We start from the raw sequence: 26351 nt of genomic DNA on the forward strand, positions 1-26351 counted from the left end.
GCGTTTTCGCGCGCTTGAAAATTTTCACTTTTCATTTAATCGCGAAAAATAGATATCGTCATTTAAAAATCTAAAAGCGTGAAATACGTACTCCAGGAGTAATAATCTTTCGATTTAGGCAATAAAAAAATAATAGGAAACCACCCTATTGGTGTTCTAAAGTTGAAATATGACTTACAATGTGCAATCATATAGAAGAGACAATTTTAGAAGTCCTTTAGGAAATTTAGGTTTCTTTACAGAGAGATCTTGTAATAACTAACCGTGAACATATTCCGTTGAAGAGAATTATTTTATTCGCCGCCGTGCAAAAAATACGTAGAGGTATGTCCAAAAAATAACGGGCATTTTTTTTCTTTCGCGGGTTTGGGGGTTGGAGAGTCCAACCGTCAGTTTTTTAATTATGTTCGTGTACATGCCCCTGAAGTATGAGATAATGTTCTGCTGTATTCATTGTCTACTGTGTCTATATAGCGATTTGATCGTTGGATTATTCTTCCTCATAGGATAATCCTCCAAAATTGCTAGAACAGTGATGACTTTGCCTGGTTTCGCTATTTAGTTGGGCCCTTTTCGCTCCTATATTAAGGTATTTTTCCCCGTCCCATTCCTTCCGAACCTATCCTACCCCAGAGGCGTCGACGGGGTCCCATCGCGGCGGCGCCTCTATCCTTTTTCCCTCCTCTCCAGCCCCTCCCCGGGTGATCGGGCGTATAAGTCTATGACTTGGTTCCCGGCCCCGGTGTGTTGTATGCCTGACGGGCTCCCCTTGATCCCTAATTCTCTTTGTTTACTGTCTGTGGCAGCCGCAAAGGTTAGTCGTATTTTTATGACCTCGGCGATTTTCGGTTCACACTTCGTTGCATGTTCGCGAATATTTGGACAAAAACAATACTGTAACGATACTTCAGCCTCCACATTCGCCAGACGTGGCTCCATGTAACTTTGTCCTATTTCCAGAAATAAAAAGTATCTTAGGGGATGGTCCTTATACAAGCATAGATGACATTAAAAGAAATCGCTGACAGAGCTAAGGACTCCTATAGAGAAGTTGGAAAGGGGATTAGAAGAAGCGTTGTCACACGTGCATAATATCTAGTCGGGACTATTTTGAATGTGACAGCATTTATACAGACGGATATAAAAAAATTCCGTGATTTTCTGAACGTATCTTGTAAATCAACGCAGTCTTTGGGAGAAAGCTCAGAGAAGCTGCGAAAGTGAAAATATAAGTGACAGTAAGAAAATATAATGATGTACAAGTAACCGAAAAAAGGACTTTGGCTCCATCAAAGTTTATTTAGAATCGCCATAATAGATTAAATTTATAAATCGTTTTCTATAAAGATTCTAAAACCACTAAAAAAGTGCATAACAAGTTTTAACTGTTTGTTTTGGATTTTCATAATTTTTCGTAAGCTTGGATTCTCAAAAATTGAGACGAAACTGCTTGTCCAAGGATATGCAATTACGGTAACCGGTAGGCTGCACATAGGATGCAAGATTCCTAAACGTATGAAATTTTCGGGATTGGCGGAATGAAAGAGTGAAAACCACATTAAAAGCAGAGGTTTTTGTGTACATGAATTATCCATTGCCTAGATTTTGAAAACAGCTTCATATAGAAAATTTCATCTTTCCGGACTCAATTGCGTAGGTTTTGTGCATATGTCGACTTTTAAAATTCCATTCTTTTAGATAAAAAAATACCTGCATCAGCCTAAATTATGAAACATCAGTCTAAATTATGAAACTAATTTCTTCCAATAGATACCATGATTATGGAACAGTCAGAAAAAATGAGCTAATATTCTGTTTATATGGAATCATAAAAATGTATTTTTAGAGCCGAGGCCATGGCGAAGAATGACACGCATGGAATATGACTCATTAAAATCCTAAGATTTGGAAATTGTTTTGTCAATGAAACATTATCAAACAGGTTTTTTTCTCAAATTTAAAAGTAAAGCCGAAGATAAAGTTGGTTTTCGGAAAATTATATTCACGCCGCTGAAAACGTAGGACTTCGCCACTTTTATTATAGCCGTAAGATTAATGCTTTTCTCCATTAGTATTTCCATTTCAAAATGAAGTTTAAAACTCTATTTTCGTTTAGACCTCATGTAGCAAGGTAATGGATTTAGCATTTATGTGAAAAATTATTTAAAAATTTTAGCTCTATAATTACTGACAGTTTTTATTTTCACATTATTGTGACAGTCGGGTGATGAAAAACCGTTCACTTTATTGATAGCATTACTGGCTTATAATATCGTATTTGAATACCATAATCTTACAAAATTTCTCTATTAGCACATGCAGTGACGTAAGTGTTTATTTTTTCGACTTAAAAATGCTAAACAATTTAATCTTAGGGATAGTGTTTTTAAGACCTAAGGGAGGTATTCCATACTTGATGAAGATATTTTTAATCGCTATAATTCCGTATTGACAGTGTCAAATATTAAAAAAAAAATAATGAAATGAAGGGTTTAATCTCAAATAAAGTCTAGTAGTATGATTTTTAGAGGACACTGTCTTATGAATTAAAGTTTCGTGATAACTTATCTAAAGATACCCATTTCAAAATTCGCGCACTAACCGTACTATCGTGACGAGAAAAATGAGCATCGGAATGCGCTATATTCCTATTTCGCCGTAAGATGTCACTTCTCCCCGATTTTCCTTGAATTTTCGAGAACACCTTACCATCATGTTTGGGCCAGGCGCTGCTCCTATTTTGGTTTTAAGTGAGTTATTTTGCAATGATTTTCACGGTGGTGATGTAAGATAAAACTTTACTTATCCTACTACCATATTTTTACTCGCAGGCCAGAACACCAAGAGGGAATCCGGCAGAAAAGTCCAAATAGAAAACATAAATGCCGGAAAGGTAATTCAAAATGGCAGCTCCTACTGTCACCCCACGAGGTCGATTTTAGCCTTAAATTTATGTGAAATGCGTAAAAATCATCTTTCAAATTGTTTGCCATGAATTTTTTATACCATTCTTTAGTTTATTACCTGCAAGGTTCTATAGTTAGTGATGTACTGAATGAATTATATCCTTATTACAGGCAATCGCCGATGTTATTCGAACGTGCCTTGGCCCGCAGGCCATGCTCAAGATGCTTATGGATCCAATGGGTGGTATCGTGATGACCAACGACGGTAATGCAATACTCCGGGAAATAACTGTTCAGCATCCTGCGGGCAAGTCAATGATAGAAATCGCCAGGACTCAAGATGAAGAGGTGAGACTTGTGCATGCCGACTTCTTAGTACCCTAGTTATGAATGAATAAATATTGATACATCGCTTAATTACGTGGATATTTTTTTTAGGTTGGTGATGGAACTACATCTGTGATCGTTTTGGCTGGGGAAATGCTTGGAGTTGCGGAGCAGTTCCTACAGCAACAAATACATCCCACTATAATCATTAGAGCGTATCGTCAGGCGCTGGAGGACATGATAACAACTCTTCAGGAAATTAGGTATTACTAATTAATTACCATTAATTGGGTATAGAAGTCTCTGATTCCTCAAGAAATTCCCGCTTTCAGCTTTCTGGCATGAGCTGTTACTTCGTCGGGTATCTATTCGAGTAATTGTATATGTTACTGCCAGAAGTGAAGCAAAAATGTGTGTGTGAGCTTTTATAACGTGTTGTTACAATATTATTTCAATTATTCACGAAAAAGTCGCAGTTTAAAGCTGTAATGAGGACATTAAGTAGCAGATGGCCGTAGGAGTTCCTTCAGGAATGACTATGCTATCTATTGTTACTCGATTCTTATGCGTTTTTTTGCTAAATTTGCGTCTATTTTGTAAGTTATAAATCATGTTTGCCACTAAAGTCAACGGTGATCTACATAATAGAATCAAGGGAATGAATAGGTGTATTTCAAATTTTGCGTGGGCGGTGAGGAATCATGGAAGTGCTTCCGTTGTTTATCCTTTATACCTGTAAGGAAGTATCATTGGCGCAAACATCTCATAATATGAATTGCTCGTATTTATTTAGTTTTTGAGTTAAATTATGAAGTCCATTTCGTTTTTTAGGAAGATCTTTTACTTATTTGTCTCATGTTTTTGGTATGGCTGCCGCTTTGTTTCATTTAAAATAATGGCCCCTCCTCATTTGTAACATTGTGATGAGCGAAGTTTATTGTACAATTTAATTTTCTTAATCATTTGCCTAGTTTCGCATTTTCAAGTCTGGTGATCATTAGTATTTGCGATGTTATACACTGAATTAATTGAGTGTTTCTATGTAAATATATGAAGTGATGAGGTAGTGTTGGGATTGTCTTGAATTGCTTACTGTCATAGTCGTTTAGTTAATATCCATTTTCATCTAACCTAACTAGTCGAGTATCTTTTCAGAGCTAGTATTGTATGTAGCATTTTTTGCTGGTGGATGGAGTGAGCTAAATGTCTATTTTGTTTTCTTTTTGTATTTTGGTCGAATTCTAGCCATTCATGTCCTTGTTTTTATGTTACTTGTGGAAAACAAAGAGCATTAAGACTTGCTAGTTTTTGTTACCTTTTATTAATGGATGCATTCAGCTGATCTTTGCTCTTGTTGTAAGGAATAAATTTTTTGGGTTGTAGAAACATGGATATGTTGTTGAAATATTGGTTCCTCATAATTAGCCATTTCCTCATGCATTTGCATCAACGATTCTGGAAATTTTTTATATAAATAGTAACCTTTTTGTAAGAATACTTTATGTTGTATTGGAGACTTCTGGGTGTTCCATTTCTTTATGAATGCACATGGGTGAAAGATGACCAAAGCGCGACTATTGGGGAAGGAAATTCAGTACTTAAAACACGCCCATTTTTTTTATCTTCCTCCCACTTTAATCTGCCCCTGTGGGAAATATATTTGGGTTGACAATGAAGATAGTCCCCACCACAACTCTTAGCTATCAATTCATGATGGCTGAATTTTATGTAACAGCTAGATTTATTTTGTGAATATTTCTTCATGTTCTTGGTATTTGTAAATTCTTAGCATCCCATGTCTGTTGAGTCTGAAATGACAGTTTCTGGCTGCATCAATCTTTCATAGACTTTAAAAAGGCTAAATGCTCCGTGACATCCATTTGTCATTCATTGAGAAAACTGGTTCTTTTTCAGTGTTATAGTCAGGGAATGGTTTCCTTCAACAAACTATTAGTAGTGACTTTTTTCCTAAAATTACCTTCTATACTTCCAAACATTTAACAACTAACTTGAGACTACATTTCATGGAACTTATGCCAATAAACTCAGTGTAATTTGTGTTTGTGGTTTAAAATATAACATGGTGTTTTGTTATTACAGCATTCCATTGGACCCTAATAATAAGGAGAAAATGGTGGAGGTTCTTAATTCTTGTGTCGGTACCAAATTCATTGGCAAATGGTCCACCATTGCATGTACTATTGCCTTGGATGCAGTGAAGACTGTGATGATGGAGGAAAATGGGCGGCGGGAGATTGATATTAAGCGATATGCTAAAGTTGAGAAGGTAATTGATCATACTTGAGCAGTAAATTGCTTGAGCATATGAAATTTGTTATATTCGTCGTAGTTTGTTTCTAAGTGATTATATTTGTGGTGAATGTGTTAAATAATCTTCTGTAAAGGCTTGGTGGTACATTAACATGCACAAGTTAATGTCTGTTCGCATGAATGACTTTTGTGGACCGGAACGGAACATTTACGAATGCATGAACCAAAATAGAACTAGGTCCTATTTTTGGTTCATGCGTTCGCACAAGTTCAGTGGTTACATGGTTCAGTTTCAAATTCATTCATACATTTAAACATTAACTTTTAGGTGTTAATGTATTGTTTAACGAGGCCTTTCTAGTTATTTTATGTTATAAGAATCATATGAAAGAATCTGCTTGCTGTTACATATCCTCATACTTAATACTCTGTTATTTTTATGGCATGTCTTTTTCTTGCGATATGAGGCATTAGGTGCAAGTTGTGGGCTGCAAACTAGAGTTGGAGGGTCAGTTATTAGAACTGCTCAGCAAAATGTTTGTCAAGGGTATTAGGAGGATGTTAGTGGAGGTGGTGTTATGAATTGGAACTACTGTAGACGCACCTAGGAATGAGATCATTTGGCCGTTAAAATGTAAGCAAATTGGTGAAAACTTTCAATGCCAGTTGGATAAAGTGGGGTGTGGTACAGTATGATGTCTTTTGACAATCTAAGCTTTCCAATCAGGGTGTTGAATGTAGTGAAGAACAATAAAACCAGGTGTTAGGTGAAATTGAGAAATACTTTGCGAGATGTGCAATATTTCACTGAGAATATAATCTTAAGTACCGTATAAGCTCGTGTAAGAGGCGCACCTTTTTCCCCAGATATTGCAGCCGAAAATGGGGGTGCGCCTCTTACACAAACTTCTTATCTTCCCCCCCTCCCCTTCACCGGTTGCAAGTTCAAGGGGAACTGAGTGGCCTTGGTTTTCAGCGTGAGTCAGTCATCTGAAACCCTGGGTCAAAATCAAGCGGCAGGCAGGGGAGTTTCTCCCTTAGTGACGTATTTTTAAAATGCTCCTGTTTGAATTTTTTGCAAGCATCGCGCCGTCACGTCGGTACCCCAGAGGTGAACATTGAAAAGATCGCACGGGGTGATTCGCTCCGGAGCGCGCGCTAAATTTATTGCCGCGAGTGGGCATCCCGCGGCATTTATACTGCATATAGTAATATTGGTGTCAAAACCTGCGGTTGAAAAAATTCGAACGAGTGTGCTCATTGTTGGACTTAATAGTGGATAGAAGAAATCGGAAATGCTTATAAGTGAAGAGCGCTGAAGGAGAGGTGGAGGGAAAGAGGGCTCCCTCCCCTCCGTATTTAAAGCTACGAGCGAAGGAGAAAGGGAAGAACACGTCCGATCTTGTATGTGACGTCGTTGCCTTTAAAGCGAAGGGGCGAAGGCGCAGCAATGTGATATACGTAGTTTGCGTTGCCTGAGTTTCCAGTCCGTCTCGTCTTTTTTGAATGCGCTTATGCTACGCTTGTTTCTTCCGAAATTGTGCTGTTTGGACTATGTTGAATATTAATAGCCTTATTTTAGCTATAAATCTTTGTGTCAATCAATTAGAGCTCAAAAAACTTAAATGCTGTAAGATATACGTCGCGTTAGGTCTAATTCTTTTTAGAACCTCGTGCGTGTCATACAATTGCTGAAAGATATCGAGATATCTTCGAGCTCAGAAGGTGACTCACGTAGCATTTGACCTCCAGAAACTCGGGGAATTGAACCTGGTAGACCGAAAAAGGTCAGTTGGTGGAATGGGGTAGGGATGAAACACGTTTCCATTGTTCCCCTGTAACTTGATATTTTCCTGTGGAGTCTCGGAAAGGAAAACAACGGCAGAGGCATTAGCTGATGGAGAGCCGAGTGTGGTTCCATTAGGCCCCTTGCACACACACCGATTTTGGACGGCCGGTAAAATATTGGCCGATATTTTACCGGCGAAGCGATGCTTGCACACTCGCCGGATTTTTACCGGTCAAACGATACGTTGCTAAGTTTTTGAGCCGGCGCCGGCGATCCACAGTGACAATAGCCGGCAGCTAAACGGCATTTTACCGGTGCCGGCGTGTGGTCGGTACGTGTGCAAGCTCCAATGCTCTCCCATTGTTCACCATTGGAATGTGGACGGCCGATATTTTACCGGCCGTCCAAAATCGGTGCGTGTGCAACAGGCCTTAAATCTACGACGTGGTTATTATCCTACGGCGCTGAGATTGCCCCGATTGTTGTTCAATCTCTTGGGAAAGCTCATGCCATTTGCCTGTCGTGTTTTGTCTTAAAATTTTCCACGGCTGCAATTCTATAGCAATACGCCTGCGAGAGCTTTTAAACAAAATTGTTCGTGAGTAGGACAAGCAACGTAGAGCGATGGCGTATGCAAAGAGAGGATCGGAACTCTTTCTACTCCCTCTTATGCCGCCGCAGTTATCAAAATTTCCTTTTTCAAATAGTACTGAAAGAGGACATTTCGATAACTGTCGAAATTCCAGGTATACGTCTGCAACACCGCACGATAGGACAAAAAAAGTCGCAAAATTTTTTTTCTTTATAGCTTCGATCCTCAAAATAGGGGTGCGCCTCTTACACGTGTGCGCCTCTTACACAAGCTTATACGGTATAAAAATTCAAAAAAATCTCTAACGTATCAGGCTTCTTAGTGTTATTTACTTGCGGCTGAGCAAAAACTTTCCCATGAACTTGGTCCATAATTTTATAGTGTGTGTCATTTGTTTTCAGTATGGTAAAAAAACTAATTTATTTTTCAATACAAAGCTTAAAATCATTAAAGCATGTTATTGATTCATTAAAACACAGTTTTTCATGAAAAATAATAGTTTGTCATCAGCTACTCATCCCTTTCTGCCTCAACCAAAGAGGCTCATGTACCAGAATATCCCATTAACTAGATTTAAATGCTCAGGTTGTCTAAATCGTTGGTCAGCATGCATTTGAGGAAGAGTTTGACATCCGACATTTAGTAGTCCAGTCTGTAATTTGTGATTTCGTTTTAATCCCTTTGGCTGTATGTAATAGTTCTGAATTATTGACATATTGGTGGCATCATTTGGGAGATTTCACCATTAGTGTAGCATTGACTCATGACTGTAAAAACATGATGACATACATATGTATACATGAAATTGGTGGTCCATATTTGAAAAGGTTTCTTTGTAATAATTGATTTACTCTTCGTTCTTTGACAATTCCATTTTTCTGGTCTGTAGCATTTTTCAAATATTAAACTGCCTATGATGATTTTTCTCAATTATTTTTAATACTTCAGAAAATTGTTAGTTAATGGGCAATCATCTTCATATGAAATTAAGTTCTTTTCTGTGCAGTTGTGTCATTCATGGCATCTTCTAACTGAATGTACCCTTATATCCTGGAATTCCATGGGACCAGGAAAAAACCAGGAGTTCCTTCTGAATACAGAATTTCTTGTAGATGGCAGGGGATCTTTAATTCCTTTTAGAGAATACTAGGGATACAGTTGAGCATCCCTAATCCGGGAACTCGCATAATCCGGCAATATTTCCTGGGCATGCTTCATGGGAAACGTAATCAGTGATGAATTTGCCTTCACCAGCTGAAACATTTCCCACTCTTGACACAAATACTCCATGTCATATCTCTGGACTATAGGACACAGAGTTACTCTTATAACACTTGCTTGCCAAGTCACAAACTGGTACATACACTCCAAATGCGATGTTAAGACAGCTTGACTTGCCCGGAAGTGGCAAGGCCCACAGTTGCTAGCCAAAGGTTTGGTACACTGCGGATCAGACGGAAGACTTAAATGAGTAATTCAAGACTTTAAATGCATGTTCTTTATTAATTATTGTTAAAAAATAATCGAAAGATTGTAATTAAGTACTATGCGACAAATATCTCTACTAAATAATTGAAGATGCAGCTATGCAGAGCAGATTATGTTGATACCTTTCTACCGTGATGCGCGAGAGTGTAATGTCATGGGGTTGAGCAGTAGAAATGCCTGCTTTGTTGTGGCCCATGCAAAGAAACACATTTTTCACCGGTAGGAATCAGTCACTCCCGATTTATGATTGATATTCACACAGATGGAGCACCTGCGCTTTGGCGAGTGTTGTTGGAGTTGATGCCTTAGAAAGCAGACAGCTCATTGAATCATGTGAAACGCTGCATATTTGTATCATCAGGGACTATTAATGTACTAAAAATGTTTTATTTCCTTTAACTTTCAACTGTTAACATTTAATGTTTGGTTTTCCACAATACATTCTTACATATTCATTATGTGTGTTATTCACTCATTTGTTTTGCAATGTTACCTAATTGTTGGATGTGACAATTGTATGACGATTAGAAACAATTGCTTGATTGCATCACCCAAGTCATGATCGTACTGTATTCAGGGTGTTCAACTATCATATTATTGATAAATGCGATGGTGGTTGGCGTAACATGGTGAAACTACTTCATGCACTGAATTGTTGAGGCCTTTACTTTGTAGAATTCCATATTTAATGTTTGGAAGGAAATTTCTTAGCTTTTCTACAAAAACTCACTAGTCTTGAAAATGGTACAGTGTAACCGAAACTAGTCGGCAATAAAGTGTGTGTTTTTGTAGAAAAGCTAAGAAATTTCCTTCCAAACATTAAACTACTTCATGATGCACAAAGGTTAAGAAAAGACTTCGCTGTTTAACAAAATAAAATTTTGTGAAACAGTCTTTTCTTAACCTTTGTGCATATCATATTATTGTTTTTTGTTCTAAACTGAATTGGTTGACTGAGTGGCTATAATTTTCTCAGTTATTTTCATTTTGTGAAAGTTGCGAGAGTGCATTGGAAGAAGCTTTACGGGTTTTTTTTTTACTGCCATAGTAATTTTTAATCTTTCTTTTAGATTCCTGGTGGTAGCATGGAAGACTCATGTATTCTCCCCGGTGTCATGATCAACAAGGATGTCACGCATCCAAAAATGAAGAGATACATTAAGAACCCACGAATTGTTCTCTTGGATTGCCCTCTTGAGTACAAGAAGGGTGAAAGCCAGGTAGGTCATAACATGAAAGGTTTGGTGTTGTCTATTAGAGCAGTCAAACTGGGAGTGACCTAAAATCTTGTGACAATGGATGAAGATCCCAGGATGTATCATTTTAGTTAAAATTATGTTGTAGAACATTAAGACAATTTAATGCTGTCATGAAATGGGATTTTATAAGAATACATACAGTGCCTTAAAATTCCTCAAAAATCATCATATGATCCTCAGTGCCCATATTACTTCTTTAATATTCTACGTCCACTTTTTCCTAGATCTTTCCCTTTTCCTCAATCTATATTTCAATGCAGTAGCTGTTAAGCCATTCTTTTTCCAGTATTTCTTTCCACATGTACTAGCAAGCAAAATGTTGGGTGTTCACAATTCTGCCTGTATCTACACATCTGATAACTATGTTTCTTCTCACCCTGCTTATCACTGAGTTACATAAGCATATGCACTTTTTTAAACCTTCTTTTTCTAATAGGTGTGCTTAAATCATTCATTTTCAACTGACATGGCCCACTTTTCTCTTCTGTATATAACCAACACTTGTTAAAGTAATTGAGATCTTTATTTTAGTCTCCATAGACCACAGGGTAGAGTTGGGGCTAGATAAGTCCTGTCCATCAGCCAATATCATCTTAATGACCTTTTCTCACTTGTATTCATACAATTAATATTAATACTGAGGTAACTGAATTATTTCCAAGTTGTACTACCATACATAATGTTTTGAGTTTATCTTCTTGGGCTGAAATGGCCATGTAATTTGTTTAAATCTCATTGATTCTAAGCCCTGTTTTCTTATTTGGCAGTCCTAAAGTTTGGAACATTCGTGTCATGGATCCATGCCACAGGAACTATGACATAAGCATAGGCACGAGTGGAATTATATTCTGTGTTTCCCTCTATCCTGTTCCTTCTCCACTTAGTGCAGAGACAGAATAAATAGTACTTCTGAGAGGTTATCTCCTGATTTCACTCTTTGTAATCTAGATAGCTTTGTCAGTCAAGTTTCCAATATGAGCATTGCCTTGATATCCTTTCACAGTCATATTTACTGACTTCATCATGTTTCTAGTACACCAATCCCCTCCAATATATGCAACATTTTTTAATTTTAACGTGCAAAAGCTGTTGTGTCTACTCTGCAGGATGCTATGGAATGTCTTTTACATGGCATTAAAAGTGATACTCCCATAAGTGCTACATTATAACATGTCTCCATATAATAAGGAAATGAAATCAGTTGCTTTGTTATTTCTTTCATCAGGGCCACAAACCATCGTTCAAACTCTTTATGTCATCTATTCATCATATATTACATGCCCTCCTCCTTCCCTATATCCACTTCCAATATCCTTCCTTTTTTCCTGACTTCTCCATTCTCTTTCACATCTACTGTCAAGTTGCAATGTTTCACCTTCTTATCTTGCTATAAAGTTTCACTCCTCAATAATTTGTTGAGTGCCTGTTCCATCCCTTCATGCTACAATCCATCATTCCCCTCGATAACCAAATCTCAAACACCAACATCTGATTTTTCTTCTATTTCCTAAGAGTCTACCTTTATGTTCTAAAGTTGGGGGCTCCATACCAACACAAACTGGTCAGTGAGTTGTCGTGGTCGTACCTTACTGTAAGTTTTTCCTTGCCTCTGTGATATCTTTTCATCTGGATAAGTCTTAGCTGGGTCTTATCCTTGCCTGTGACTTTCAATCGGCTCCCTTCTCCCATTGGGCTTAATTCACATTAATTGTTTCAAAATCTAGTTGAACTGCATCTCATCACTTTTTAAATAGAATATACAGTGGAAGTCATGTCTTGGGGACAAATCGCATCTTTAAACTTGGGTCTTAATGAAATTTATTCCCTAATGGCGCTTTTTCAATTTATGAAGTGAGGGTGTTGCTTTCACATTTCCTCCACAAACTTCATTGCACCTTAGACCCCTATTACGTATTCAGAGATCCTATCAAAAAACTGCTTCTGTATCAAAAGCTATTTATCTTAGTGAACATCATGCAATCACTCTGTGATAAATGTTTTTGATAAAACTTCATGAAAAATCAAGAGCAAAGAGCTGCAGCTATTATACAACTAATAACAGGAAAGCTATCCTTGGATTCATTTGTATCTACATATTTTCTAGTTTATTTCCTTTATTAAATTTCTAAATTCTCCAAGGTTATTAGCTCTTGCATATTTACAATCGGATAATTTTCCAAATGTAATGATCTAATGGATCCAAATTCCTGGTGAAATAATTTGATGTCTTGTTCTTACTAGTTTTCATTGTAATATAAGATTAATCTTCTGATCCAAAAGCAAGTATCTGATCCAAAAGCAAGTATCTAATCCAATGAAACATTTGATGCTGGAACAAAAACTGATGCCAGGGACCACTTGACATCAAGTGGAACCACACATCCATTCTTGTTGCCATTGTATACTGTACTGTAATGTTTATGCAGTAAATGCTCATAATAACTTCTATGTTGTTAAGCTTTCTTCATCCTTTTGATTATATCAAAATAAATTATCTTTGCATTCCATCTATTTCAGTTATGTTAGTTTTTTTGAATATTGGAAGGTACAGAGTAAAAATTTGTAACCTATTCATGCAATTCTTTTTATTTTTCTTTTCATTTAGTCAATTTGATGTACCACTCAGTTTATTTTTTTTTATTTCATTTGCCAAAAGCAATTGTCAGCCTTATGTTGTATAAATTGATGTATTTTTTATGTAATTTCAGACAAATGTTGAAATCATGAAAGAGGAGGACTTCACTAAAATGCTGCAGATTGAGGAAGAACATGTTCAAAAACTATGTGAGGATGTGATTAGGATGAAGCCTGATGTCATATTCACGGAGAAAGGAATATCAGATCTAGCTCAACATTATTTCGTTAAGGTAATATTTCATCTGGTTGTTAATCACCATTGGTATTAGGTTGTTGTTTTAACTGTATTCTTTATGCAAACTAGGCTGGAATCACTGCCCTCCGGAGGTTAAGGAAGTCTGACAACAACAGAATTGCCAGGGCTTGTGGAGCAACAGTCGTGAACAGGACGGAAGAACTCAAGGAGGAAGATGTTGGGAAGGGTGCTGGTCTGTTTGAAATCAAAAAGGTAACTATCTCCCGGTGGAGGACAATTTATGCTAAGGGAAAGATGGGTATGGTGTAATGAGGAGTTGAAAACTCAGGTTATTTTGAATGAAATGGATTAAAATAAGTTGCTCAAAAAATGCTCTCTTTATCGTATGAGAAATGTAATCCCTTTTCAGACATGATTCAAATGTTTACTTACTACATAAGACGAGTCTTGCATGGTACCACCGGGATGATACCCCTTATATGATCTTGTTCAATTTTAATTAATTTGCACCTGTCCCATTCCATTCTTGACATTTAGGTGGTTAAAGTGCGGAGAGAATTGTAAAGACTGAGGGCAAGTGTGTTACATACTGTAAAAATGATAGAGAAAGCTGTGATGGTGTGAGTCAAGAATTGATGTACTTGTAATTTTTTTTGTTCCTGCAAACTTGCCTAAAGGCCTGGTTACACGGTACATGAGAATGTACAAGAATCTGTACATTTTTCTGAATGGTTTTCTGAACAGATTCTTGTACATTCTCATGGACAAGATCCACGAGTAGGTGGTTACACGGTACATTTTTTCGGACATTTTTTCGTACATTTTTTAATGCGCAACAAATTATTTCAACTTCAAATATAAACCAATGGGGAACATGCAAACTTTTTTAAAAGTACTTGAATAATAAGATCCTTACCTCAAATGTACTTGCCGAAAATTTCGCGGATGAATAAGGTTTTATAGCTGAGATATGAGTCTTTAAAAATAATCTTCATCGACTGTTTGAAAACACGTGACGGAGCGTGCGCGCGTTACATCACGGCCTGGAATTCACTGATGACAGACTGAGGAAGTGGATAGAAAAACTGTCTATTTAGGGACTCAAACGCAAATTTGGCGAATATAATTGCTGCTTTAACGTCAAACTTCGGATTGTGAATATATTGGGTTGCCAAGGCGTTGTTGAAATAAATAAAGGCGATTGTTTGGGGGGCTTTGGAAAGATTAAATTAAAATAAGTTGATTGCAGATTGTGATCTATGTTACACACAAACATCATTTGCTTAATGCAGTAAGTGTATTGTAGCATGGACCTTCAATAGAAAAACGTGTGAAAACCATATAAATAGTGTATCCCATAAAACCATATAAAGTGCCCCGACGTCTAGTACCTCTATTTACTCGCCGGAGAAGTTTTTTGCTTGTGTTCGAAGGGACAAAAATAAGAGTAATGAGTGGTTGATGATCCACAGAATGGAGTCAAATATATTATCTATATTGTCAACGGGATATCCTCAACGTAAGTACACTATTAAATCAGGGTTACCGCAGGATTTTATCAAGTTACTTATTTCACTTTGTAAACAACTCTATAAATGTACCTATCATTCTACCCATTGTAGGATCAAATTATAAGGAAAGTGGCTGTTTACAAGAATAAATACTGATTACGATTAAACCACTGTGAAAAATAAGGAATGTAATGGGCGGCCGGCCTCTCGTCACAAGGAGCCCCTAACAAGGAATATTATCAAAGTGTCTTTCGCCGATATCGTTAAAATTTTGTTGGATAGTAGTGTTCCATAATATAAAAGCACATTTTCAAAATTTCTCGTGCCCTTAAGCCATGTGATATAATAAACAGGACATAATAAAGGCAGTTGAATTTTAGATTTGAAAGCGAGTGTGTCGTGATTTCTCTCCATCCTTCTCCTGTGAATCGGCGCACGCTACAGGAATATATGAGAAATATGAGGCTTTTGGCAAGGTAAATTCAATATTTATTACTGCGATGCCCATAACGTTCGCTGCATGTCAACGCAACACCTAAAATTTCGACTCGCTTTGCAGTCGGTCTCGATTCGAAAACAGGAACTTGATTAAATACAGCGTAAATAGTACTTGAATCTTATTTCTTTGCCTATCACATGCTTTTTATGACCTTTTAACGATCATTTGGATCTCAATCTTGGACAATTCTCGCGGTTCATACATTCAGCGCCTTTCCATCTGATCCTTCATTTTACCCATCCCCTTTTCTTGTGTTCCATTCTTTCGCTACCTATATCCAATCAGTGAGATATCCAAGTCAAGCAAGATCATATCAAATCGAAATAACTATTGGGGCCGTACGTAAACAAAGAAGTTGCCTATACAAGCCAGATGAAATGAATGTGTTGTTTTCGTATTCTGCCACCAGGTGACTCTGAGTTCAAATTGTATGATTGTCTGAATGAAATTAGAGCAGGCGTTCAGAAATTCATACATTCTTACATTTTGCGTGGTTACACGGTGCATTTTCGCGTTCATTCTGAGATTCAGAAATTCTCACATTTTCTTGTACATTCTCATGTACCGTGTAACCAGGCCTTAAGAAAGAGTACTCATAATTTAGGCACGAAATGTAGCACATTAACCACTAAAGGGTTAACAATGAGTGGTATAAGCCTGATACTTAGTGAGAAGTTGATATTAACATGTTCAATCGAGGCAGTAGGAACTCGATGATGAAAATAAGTTGACCTAAGCTGAGTAGGGTCGGATAGTTGAACATTTTTAAACTTCATAAATTAAGAAATGGAGGGTAGTTAGAAAATGATAGACCAAAATTTTATGGTACCTTATCTCAGAAGTGTGAATGGGAAACTTGAGATTATTGGACTTGATGATCAAGGTTTCACCTTCGGTAAATCTATCTCTCCATGTACCTAATTTATTGACCAAAGTATTATTTCAAATCTTTGTTTGCCTCTTGTTCTTCATTTATTTTTATAATGCAAGTTTTAATTTAATAAATATGAGTTTATAGTCACGGGTAGTGTCACATTTGATTAGGGTCAATGTTAGTTTCTATGAATCTTTCTATCCTTATTAGTTTGCTCTCTCTCAATACGGAACATTTAAACATCACTCGTAGTCACTCAGGTTATATCAAACAATTTCTTCTGCATTAAAGTTAGTAAACTATCTTGCAGTTTTTTTTTCATTAATTTAATACTCAAGACAGAGGTCTCATGTTAGGTTTAGATAAATTAGGACTAATGATTTTTGTTTCCATTCAAACGTAATGGATTTGGATCTTCTGTTTTTGGAGGTTTCTTATTTTTTGGTCATGTGTTGATAAAAATGTGCCTAATTCTAGTGTGCTTGTAAATAAAATAAAACACCTACTCTTTGTAGAAGGACTACTATTTTTGTGCTTTTCATGTGCCTTAGCTACTGATCGCTAGGGATTTAATGACATTGTACACATTAGAAAATCACTTGCTTCTCAGGTACTCATGTTCTCATAAAAGACATTTAAACTCCCCAATTACATCATGTTAAATTTCTGAGCCACACAGTGGCTTTATTTTAAGTGGAGTTGTTTGAATAATGTATTTGAAGAGTAGTCAAATATCGTTCGAAGACATTGCAGGTAAACTCTTATAAATGGTTGATTTTATTTGATGAAAAGCACTGTTCAGTTGAATCATGGAAATACAATGAGTCCTCGTTTAACGTCACTTACCGTTCCTGAAAAATGTGACGTTAAACGAAATGACGTTAATCGAAGCATATTATCCCATAAGAAACAATGTAAAAAGTGAATATCGGCTCCTAGACCTCACAATTCCTACGCGAAAAAAATGTTAGCGTATCATATCTGGGGCATTTTTTACGATGGGAATGCCAAACTATCGCATAAATGCGAGTTTCTGTCTTCATCGACGACAATAGCAGCAGTGACGTAAATCCTTCTCCATTTTTGTGTCTTCCAGCATTTGCTTATCGGCTTCGCTATGGTGGTCACCCGGGCGAGCGTCGCCTGGGCATCATCATCGCTGAAACATCGTCGCAGTTACAGGAACCAAAATTATTGTGAACTCGGCAAAAAAAGTTACGACAAAAACTCCGAGATCTACACGGAAAAATGCCTTGAAATCACTTTTCAGGTTCCTGAAAACCATTATGTCAAGTAAAACCTTGCGCACCTTATACGCAAAAATTCATTTTGCAGAAATTTTTGCCAAAACCGTAATCGCAATTATCAATAAACAACACCGTTTTACACTTTGTATTGACTGACTACATTACCACCCACAAAACGAACAACCTGCAACGCCCGCCGCTTTGCCTTTTTTTTTCGCGCGAAATTTAAAATACTTGACGTTATCGCGAAGCATAAGTGCGATAAACGAATGACGGTCTCAAAATTTTCGTGACGTTATCGCGATATGACGTTAAACGGGGTGACGTAGAACGAGGACTCACTGTATATGGACTCAATACAATATTGAATATTGGTGCCAGTTTGGTACATAACAGTAAAATTTAAGCCATTTTATTAGATCAATATTTATCATGAAATGGGAAAACTTCCTTAAATATCCTCTACTTAACTTCGAAATGAATGTCATAAAATTATGTCATGAAATGGATTAAATTAAAAGTAGGGATGGAATGTTTGCATAGTAAAATCACCGAATACCTCAAATAATGAGCTTTTACACTTTTCGATATTTGATGACACAAAGTTAACAATTATTCGATTTACAAAAACAGCATAGATTGTCCGTGATTCTCTTTAAATTTGTAGAAAATGGTTGGGTCTTACATGAAGGTTTGCACATTTGGTTGGTTCAATTCTTTAATTATATTTTTACGAAAACTTATCATTAAAATTAAGCACTAAAATATGTCAAATGTTGATGCCTCCGCAAGAACAACACTGAGAAGGAAATATGTATACGTTCTAATGCACGTGTGATGGCTTTTCCTTTTCTGAATCGCTGTTGCATCGTGAAATTCACGTTTTACATATTCCAATTATGAAGTAATTGTCAATTTTTGATTTAGTTTTAGTTATTCCGTAAATGCAGTGAAGCATTACTAATAATATAATCTTCAGTATGCATTTAATAAAAAAACAAAAGGATTGCGGTATTCCATGTGCCCAAGTTTGATTTAATTGTGGGTAATAGTTGCATCAGGATTTAGGAGCCATATTGAAGTAGAATGATTTGCTATGTGTTCATCATTTTTTATTTTAACTGTCATTTATATTTAAAATTGGTGAAAAAATGCATATTCAGTAATGCTGTATTCTATATTCGAGTGAGGTTTTCAGAAAATAATTAAATATATCAAATGTTCTATTTTTCAGCTTGGTGACGAATACTTCTGTTTTGTGACGGAGTGCCAAGACCCAAAAGCTTGCACCATTTTACTTCGTGGGGCCAGCAAGGATGTCTTGAATGAAACCGAAAGGAATCTTCAGGACGCCTTGCATGTTGCCAGGAACATCATGCTTGATCCAAAACTGGTGCCAGGTGGTGGTGCCACTGAAATGGCTGTTGCCCAGGTTTGTATTCAGTTTTGGGATGCCGGTCAAGGGCTCTTCCTTCATTTCTCAGTTTTATTGCATATGTATGCAGGCTACAATCATGTTGGGGGGCATCCATTAATTACTTGAGGTGTTCAGGGGGTAAGGGGTCAAGCCGATTCTCACCCAATCTCACGTGGGGGTGAGGGGGGGAGCTCAGGGTTAGATTTACCCAAAGTTACGCAAAAGGCACCTCTCCATCGAGTGCCCCTCCTCACTTGAGCCCCACCTCCCCAATTTTTATGATAAGGCATAGCCACTCGCATTACGTAAGGTTCGGAAATAAAGGAATAAAAAGATATATGGCTGACAGCATAAGTTTATGCTTTAAATTTTACGCAGGGAAAACATTGACAATTCAATTTTTAAAAACAGCTTGGAGTAAAACTATATGAAACAGTTTAACTTTTATGCAACTAAAACACTTTATGAATACCCTTTCCAGAAATTATGTCTATCCTTAATTCATGCAACAAAAAAGAAGAGTAACTTCATAAATAAAAACATTACGTTCTACAGTAACTGAATGAACTGCCGTAGCATGAAATATAGTAGGTATAAATTAACTTATTTTAAAATGCATGAAGAGCAGTGGTACGAACTACATTTTCAATTGAACAAAGCCTCTAAAATGCAAATAGGACCAACTGCATATCTTCCCGCAATATCTTATAGGGAAATTAAAGTGCAGATTAAAAACACGAATAAAGACTACGGGGCCTGCCTCAAGCAAAACGAGAACTACTTCAAAAGTTTCCTTCTTGTGTCCTTTTTTTCAAATTCATTAATAATGGCATTGCAGTTCAAGTTTTGCCAAAATCCTAACTTAGCACATTTAAAGGCCTACCAAAGAGGGCACCTGAATGCAGGCAACTCACATAATAAGTCTGCTGATGGCAGTGCCCTTCAAGGCGCCTCCAGTACAGATAATTGCCAGTTGCCAAACAAGGCACCCTTTGGAGTGTGACACCTGACTGGGTTTGCCTTACGGTAAATCCAGCCCTGGGGGTCCTGGCAAGTATCACGTCAAATATTTCCTCAACAACCTGTTATTGTGAAAGTAATGATGCTGTTAAACATTCTTTCTCCCCTTCCTTACTTTATTTTTATTTTTCCTTCTCTAATTTGTCTGAGTAGATTCGAAATATGAAATGCACATAGCAATCTCTCGTCCATTATTTATTCTCTCTGCGGTTCCCTGCCTTCATTCTAAACTTGGTACTTTGATCAGTCCGTTTCACCATAAGCATTTTTCTCCACAGTTTCATTTTAATTCTTTGCAGGAACTCTTTCTTTCATTTTGATATTCCATTCTAATGTGCCATAGACACCCTACCATACTTAACATGTAGCAATTATTTTCAATTCTATTGGGTTACTACTAGCTGTCAGAAATCGTTTTGCCATCTCAAATGCTTTTAAAATCAATGCAATCCTGTCTAACTTTGTATGTACAGCTCCCCTAATTAGGCATTATACATCCTAAATGTTGAAATGATTTTGTGTGTCTAGCAATTGAACCTTGTACAAGTCTACTCTTCATTCCTTTTGACTCTCAGAATTTTATATTTCTGACATTTATGTTCATTCCATTTTCTTTTCTCACCTGTGTTGCAATCACCATCATGTGCTGAAACTTTTTCTCATTTCACTGGTATCACTTGATCATTTGTATATGAAGTGGTTCTAATTTTGTGAGCGCAATCTGAAGATTTGTATGCTGCAGCTCTGTTTCTTCCCTTCCGTGGCTAGTACCTTAACTCATTTACTGCCAGCCCATTTCAGGTGGGATGCACGAAGACTGCCAAGGCTATTTTCCGGAATGAGCAACATTTCAGATTTAAAAATTTTTCAGATTCTTAATTTTATTTAATACATCTAGATTTTTTCCCATTTCTTAAGAAATATTTACATCCTATAACCGTAGATAGATTATGGGGGTTTACATACATTACAGCCGTTGAAAAGGCCACCATCTCGAAAAAAAGTAAAATAATTTGGGCCCTGGCAGTTTTCGCTCAACCAGTAAGGGCTAATGTATCAGCCTGGTGGCAGTAAACAGGGTTAAGGTCCTTGATGTTCTTCTTCCTTGTCCTTTATCAGCTCCAAGGTTTTTTATCTCTTGGCTCTCCTTGTACAGGGCTCCCACTCAACTATGAAAACCATGAACAAGCCATAAATTTCGTCATAAATCCTTAAAAATCTGTCAAACTTGATTGTAGAGCTACGATTGACAGATCAATTGAAAAATCGATACGGCGATCATGAAATACACCAAAGGATGAAGTTTGCCCTGAAAAAATATTTGACTCAGCCGGGATTCGAACCCAGATATCCCTATTGCCAGTCAGGTGTGTTAGCCAGTTAAACCACCAAGCCATTTTCTCATAGCAAATTTCGGGATGGGTTTTACTAAACAAGATGTCGACGTCACAAGTCCACACCGTGGTACATGTGGCGAGGGTCTTGCTTAATAAGCCACTGTCGGAGTGAAAAAAAAACTTGTGTCGCTGGTTGGTGATGACGAATTTCGAAGCGCTGGAGAAACAAGTGACTGTAAGAAGTCAAGCACACGCGTGAAAAGTTAAATACACCAAAGGATGAAGTTAGCCATGAAAAAATATTTGTTTCATTTTATTCCGTGTCTCCATTCTTTTGCTCATGGAGCAGATGAGTGGCCTTTTTTGTTGTGAATGCCATTTTAGCTTGGGCTCTATGATGCTTGATATCCGTTTTTCTCCTTCCATCCTTTGAAATTTAGCTCCCTGGGTAGGTGAATGATTCTTTTGGCTGCATTCTACCACTTTTAAGGCATATGCTTTACCTCTCCCACATACAAGTATTTTGGTTTTCTTCATATATATTTTCATGCACTATTCCTGAAACTTTTCTTCAGTTACATTCTGTGAGTTCTGTAGATCTCCCTATCTGCAATGATTGTATGCTGGTCTCATTTCCCTTGCACGTGATTTGCAGCTCTCATATTTCCTTCATTTTGTCCTCCATGCAAATTTTGAAGTGTGCCGGCATCGTAATATCATTAACAGAGTTCTGTATATTGGTCTCATTTTACTCGGCCATGATTTGCAGTTCTTATATTTCCTTTATTTTGTCTTCCATGCAAATTTCAAAGTGCCTGCAGTGTTACATCCTTGATTCTTAATTTTTCATTTCTTAATTTTTTGCCGATATATTTTCAGTCATTTACACTTGACTATAAACCCAGGTGCATTTATTTTTTCCTGAAGATTTTGGGCAAAAAATGGGGGACTATATTCAAATGTGGTAGAAGAGCTCAAATTCAAATATGGGAGGAGAGCTCAAATTGTATGGACAAGAGTTTTAAAAGGCAACTATTATCTATGACATTAAACCCTGTTAGGAGCCCTATTCACATTAATCTACGTATTCGTGTAATTATACTTAATAATCAATACATATCTTTTGCTGCTCTTAGAATGTGCCTTTCCTTGTGTAGGCTGAAACTCATGTTATTTAATGAATTTTCTTATGTTTTTTTGAAGATGATACATGTTGTTAAAGATAACCATAGTTCATAACTATTTGCGGGTACAAAATTTTTTTGATTGTTTATCAGTGAGCAACCAGTGATGCTATTTTTAATGCATAATATGCATTTGTTATCCTTACTCTTAATAGAAGCTAGTTCATGTTTTCCTCGTTTTCAAGAATATTTTTCGCCATGACTGTAATTTTCTGCTGTTATTACACTGAAGTGCTTTTGACTTTAAAGTTTCCATTGAGAAGAATACCCTCTATCTTTGCAGATTCTTGCTGAGAAAGGAAAGTCTGTGCAAGGTGTTGCACAGTGGCCATACAAGGCTGTTGCGCAGGCGCTGGAAGTGATCCCAAGGACATTGGCACAAAACTGTGGGGCCAACACAATACGAACCCTTACTGCCTTAAGGGCAAAGCATGCTACTGGTAAATACTATTTCATGAAGTGCATAGGCAACATGGAATCCAGAAGCTTTTCCCAAGCTGTTATTACTTGAAAATTTTTTCACTTCTTTCAGTTTTGAGTGGACTTTCTGTTGATTTTCCTTCTTTTTAATTTTTTCCATCATTCATTTCATTGAACACACAGTTTTAAGGTTTATGGTTGCTAAGGACTGTTAGTCTTTTATACCATCTTGTAATTATTATTTTTGTCAATTTGATTCAATTCATGGCTATTTTACTGAAATTGAACCTTGTATTCTGTATGTTTTTCAGGAGAGACATTGTGGGGAATAGATGGTGTTACTGGGCAGCTTGCAAACATGAAAGATCTTGGTATCTGGGAGCCACTTTCTGTGAAGATGCAGGTTTATAAAACTGCTGTTGAGGTATGAGTATGAGGTTGATAGGGATTTCCATTTAGCTTGGTTTACCATTCTTAGAACAACTCTGCAAACACCAACACTGGGCAATTCATTCATTCCCAAAGAAACATTGCAAAAAATAAGAATCCCTTGCAATAATTCAATTTTATGATATGTTAATATTTCTCTGTCCTTTTTCTGGGACATTACCTGCATAGTACAGAAGCACAAGGATAACTTCAAATGGAGCGTCCAGCTTCATCTGCAGGGACTTTGGTATTCGTAAGAATCCCTGTCCATTTTTCTGAAATATCAGTGTGTCCCTCTTTTTGCCTATTACAGCTATCACTTAATGGGTGTATGGTGTCAAGTTCAATCTTCACTATGAAAATGGCCAACTTCCGTTTTCATATTATTTAATATATAATTGATTGGCCCTTAGGCTTCCGTCATGTGTTGACAATCAGTGTAGCCTGCAGTTTTTCGATTTTGCAGCATGGTAGTGGTACGGCCACTCTATGGTGAAACCTGATAAACGCAACCTACGTTATAGAGGGTTATGTTTTTTTAGGGGAAAAAAGAATTCCCCGATCTGTCATTTTCGTTACCATTTTTGGATATAGAACTCAGTAGATCCTTATGAGGCGCAAAAAAATCAGTTGAATTGGATCAACAATTTCCACAGATGGTAATTTTTTTGAAATTCCATCTGTTTTCACTCTTAAATTGAATATCACTTATTACCTGGAGTTCAGATATGTGCCATGGCCATATTAGCGACTAAATTTTCCTCCACGTTGAGTTGTCCATAGGTGGCATAGGTCTAATGAAGAAATGCTGCGTAAAGCTCGGATCAAAATTTTTTTCTCATTCACAATTTGAATTCATCAGTCTTGTAGTGTATAATGATAAATTTGATGGTGTAAGATGATGTTATCATGACACTTAGTTTTAAGAAGGTTGCGCTGTACTTAATGCCTTCCACTTCCCAGTTAGAGCCATGTTACATCACTATCTTCCATCTAGAATAAGCGAGGAATTTGTGACATAGGACGTACCTACTACAGAACATGATTTCCTCTTGATTATGTGTTTTGCTGCTGACCATAGGGGTCAAGGTTAACACTTTGGTGTAGCTCAGGACCAAAAACAGCCTCTATTTGGTTTTCTGGAATTCTTGATTTGGTTTAAAAATGAAAGCAGGCAGCCCAGGTAAAGTGAATGGCCTAGTTGCCCTTATTGTGTGAATACCGTGTGCCAGCTGCCTAGGCTTAAACCCTTCCCCTCAACTTTCTGAATTAACCATTTGGTTGAATTACAGGGTGGAGTGAAGCTTTCTTGAAAGAAGGGGTTGTGATCCATGATGATACCTTGTCGCATGATTTCACCCATTTAGAAAAATTTCGTATGATATAGATTACCTGATTTTAGTCAATAGCGTAGTTTCCTTCATCGAAGAAAATGAAATGCATTGAATGAGATTCCTTACCCACCATTAGTGTGTTCATAATATACAAATTATTTGGTTTTAGAAATTCCAGTTTAGACAAATGGCAATGGTCAATTTTAACCTCATTTGAAAAAGGCCAGATTGGCGCCCATGCAATTCCACTCCACGTCACGTCACAGGGACCTAGTTGCTAGAGTAGATAGAAGTTTTACATAGTCTGAGATTACCAATGCATGCATGAGGCACAGAGCTCAGGGAAACATCTCTTAATAATCACTCATTAAAAATACCTAAGTTCGGAAAGTTTCCTTTGTTTGATAGGGGAATAATAATCTTTATTTAAGCCAAGCGCTACCTGCTAGCAGGGTACTCGGCTACTTGCTAGCAGTGCTCAAGCCTTGCCCCAAGGTCACCTCACAAGGCGGCAGGGGGAACCAGAAATATGTCACACGGACTTCTCCCATCATTTCTACTTAGCCGTCGCATTTTCGGGCGCTTGAAAATTTTCACTTTTCATTTAATTGCAAAAAATAGATATGGTCATTAAAAAATCTAAAAGCGTGAAATACGTACTCCAGGAGTAATAATCTTTCAATTTAGGCAATAAAAAAATAATAGGAAACCACCCTATTTTACAATAGTTCTCCAGTGAAAATCATGTGGAAGTGAAGCATAATTGTGTTTGGTTTAGTAGTATGAGGTGGAATTTGCATTTGGAGTAATTTTAGCCAATGTTGTCGATGGTATCCCACATTTTACTCTGAAATCTTCCATGCTCTTCTAAAGCATGCGAACGATAAGAGATAATCAGATAGCCGCTTGGATTTGGAGGGTCTACATTGTTCCCCATTCACTACTGACTCTACTATTCAGCAAGATGGGCATACTCACCAATGAATGGTACCTGCCGATTGGTGGGGTTGGCTCCTTAAAATTCTTAGGGCTCTCACATATTAGTTTATGGGTTATGCTCTCAATTCAGTCGTAAAAGAGAATGTGTTCATGGCTATAATTTTATTGATGGAGGTAGTGTACCACCCAAGATTGGTTAATATGATACACAGTGCTTGGAAACATGTTTATTGCAATACTCGTACTCTTCAGTATTAATATTTCTTCAGCAAATGCATAAGTTCCTCTTCCTTCCCTACTCCATGTTTGTTGCACCTTATGAATGAGATTTAAGTATTCCTTCATCCCAAAATGATGTAATTTGGGAAAATTTATTCCAATGGTGTCTACCTTTGTTTGAGCTCACCCCTATGGTTCTTTGGCTGACTAGCCAAAGCAATAAAGAACATGTGCATGGTAAGTAGAAACAGTGAAGTCATCACAACCTATTGAAGAGTCGTTTATGCATTTGGAATGTACATTCTGATGTTAAAAGCAGAAGCAGATGGTAGCTGATTCCCACAGTCTCAGTATTGTGTGGGATTGCATGGTCTTCGGGCTGTGTTCGAGGGCTGAAGTGGTGGCCTGATTAGTGAAGGGCATTTTTATTCAAATGCTGGAGGCTTTTCTTTAGGT

The 26351-nt window shown here is 37.2% G+C and overlaps 1 protein-coding gene across 1 annotated transcript in view; it reads left to right on the top strand.

The window, feature by feature from the left end:
* The first annotated feature begins 2657 nt into the window (after nt 1-2657).
* Nucleotides 2658-26351, top strand: part of LOC124166682 (T-complex protein 1 subunit gamma) — a 28526-nt gene continuing 4832 nt past the window's right edge. The window contains exons 1-11 of the mRNA XM_046544327.1: nt 2658-2750; nt 2832-2893; nt 3078-3254; nt 3345-3496; nt 5334-5520; nt 10444-10593; nt 13341-13499; nt 13574-13717; nt 18831-19028; nt 22838-22994; nt 23286-23398. Coding sequence (XP_046400283.1) covers nt 2714-2750; nt 2832-2893; nt 3078-3254; nt 3345-3496; nt 5334-5520; nt 10444-10593; nt 13341-13499; nt 13574-13717; nt 18831-19028; nt 22838-22994; nt 23286-23398 — 1536 coding nt within the window. The 5' untranslated portion in view covers nt 2658-2713. The remainder of the gene's footprint in view (nt 2751-2831; nt 2894-3077; nt 3255-3344; nt 3497-5333; nt 5521-10443; nt 10594-13340; nt 13500-13573; nt 13718-18830; nt 19029-22837; nt 22995-23285; nt 23399-26351) is intronic.

The sequence above is a fragment of the Ischnura elegans genome, chromosome 10 (assembly GCF_921293095.1).
Source record: "Ischnura elegans chromosome 10, ioIscEleg1.1, whole genome shotgun sequence".
Lineage (NCBI taxonomy): Eukaryota > Metazoa > Arthropoda > Insecta > Odonata > Coenagrionidae > Ischnura > Ischnura elegans.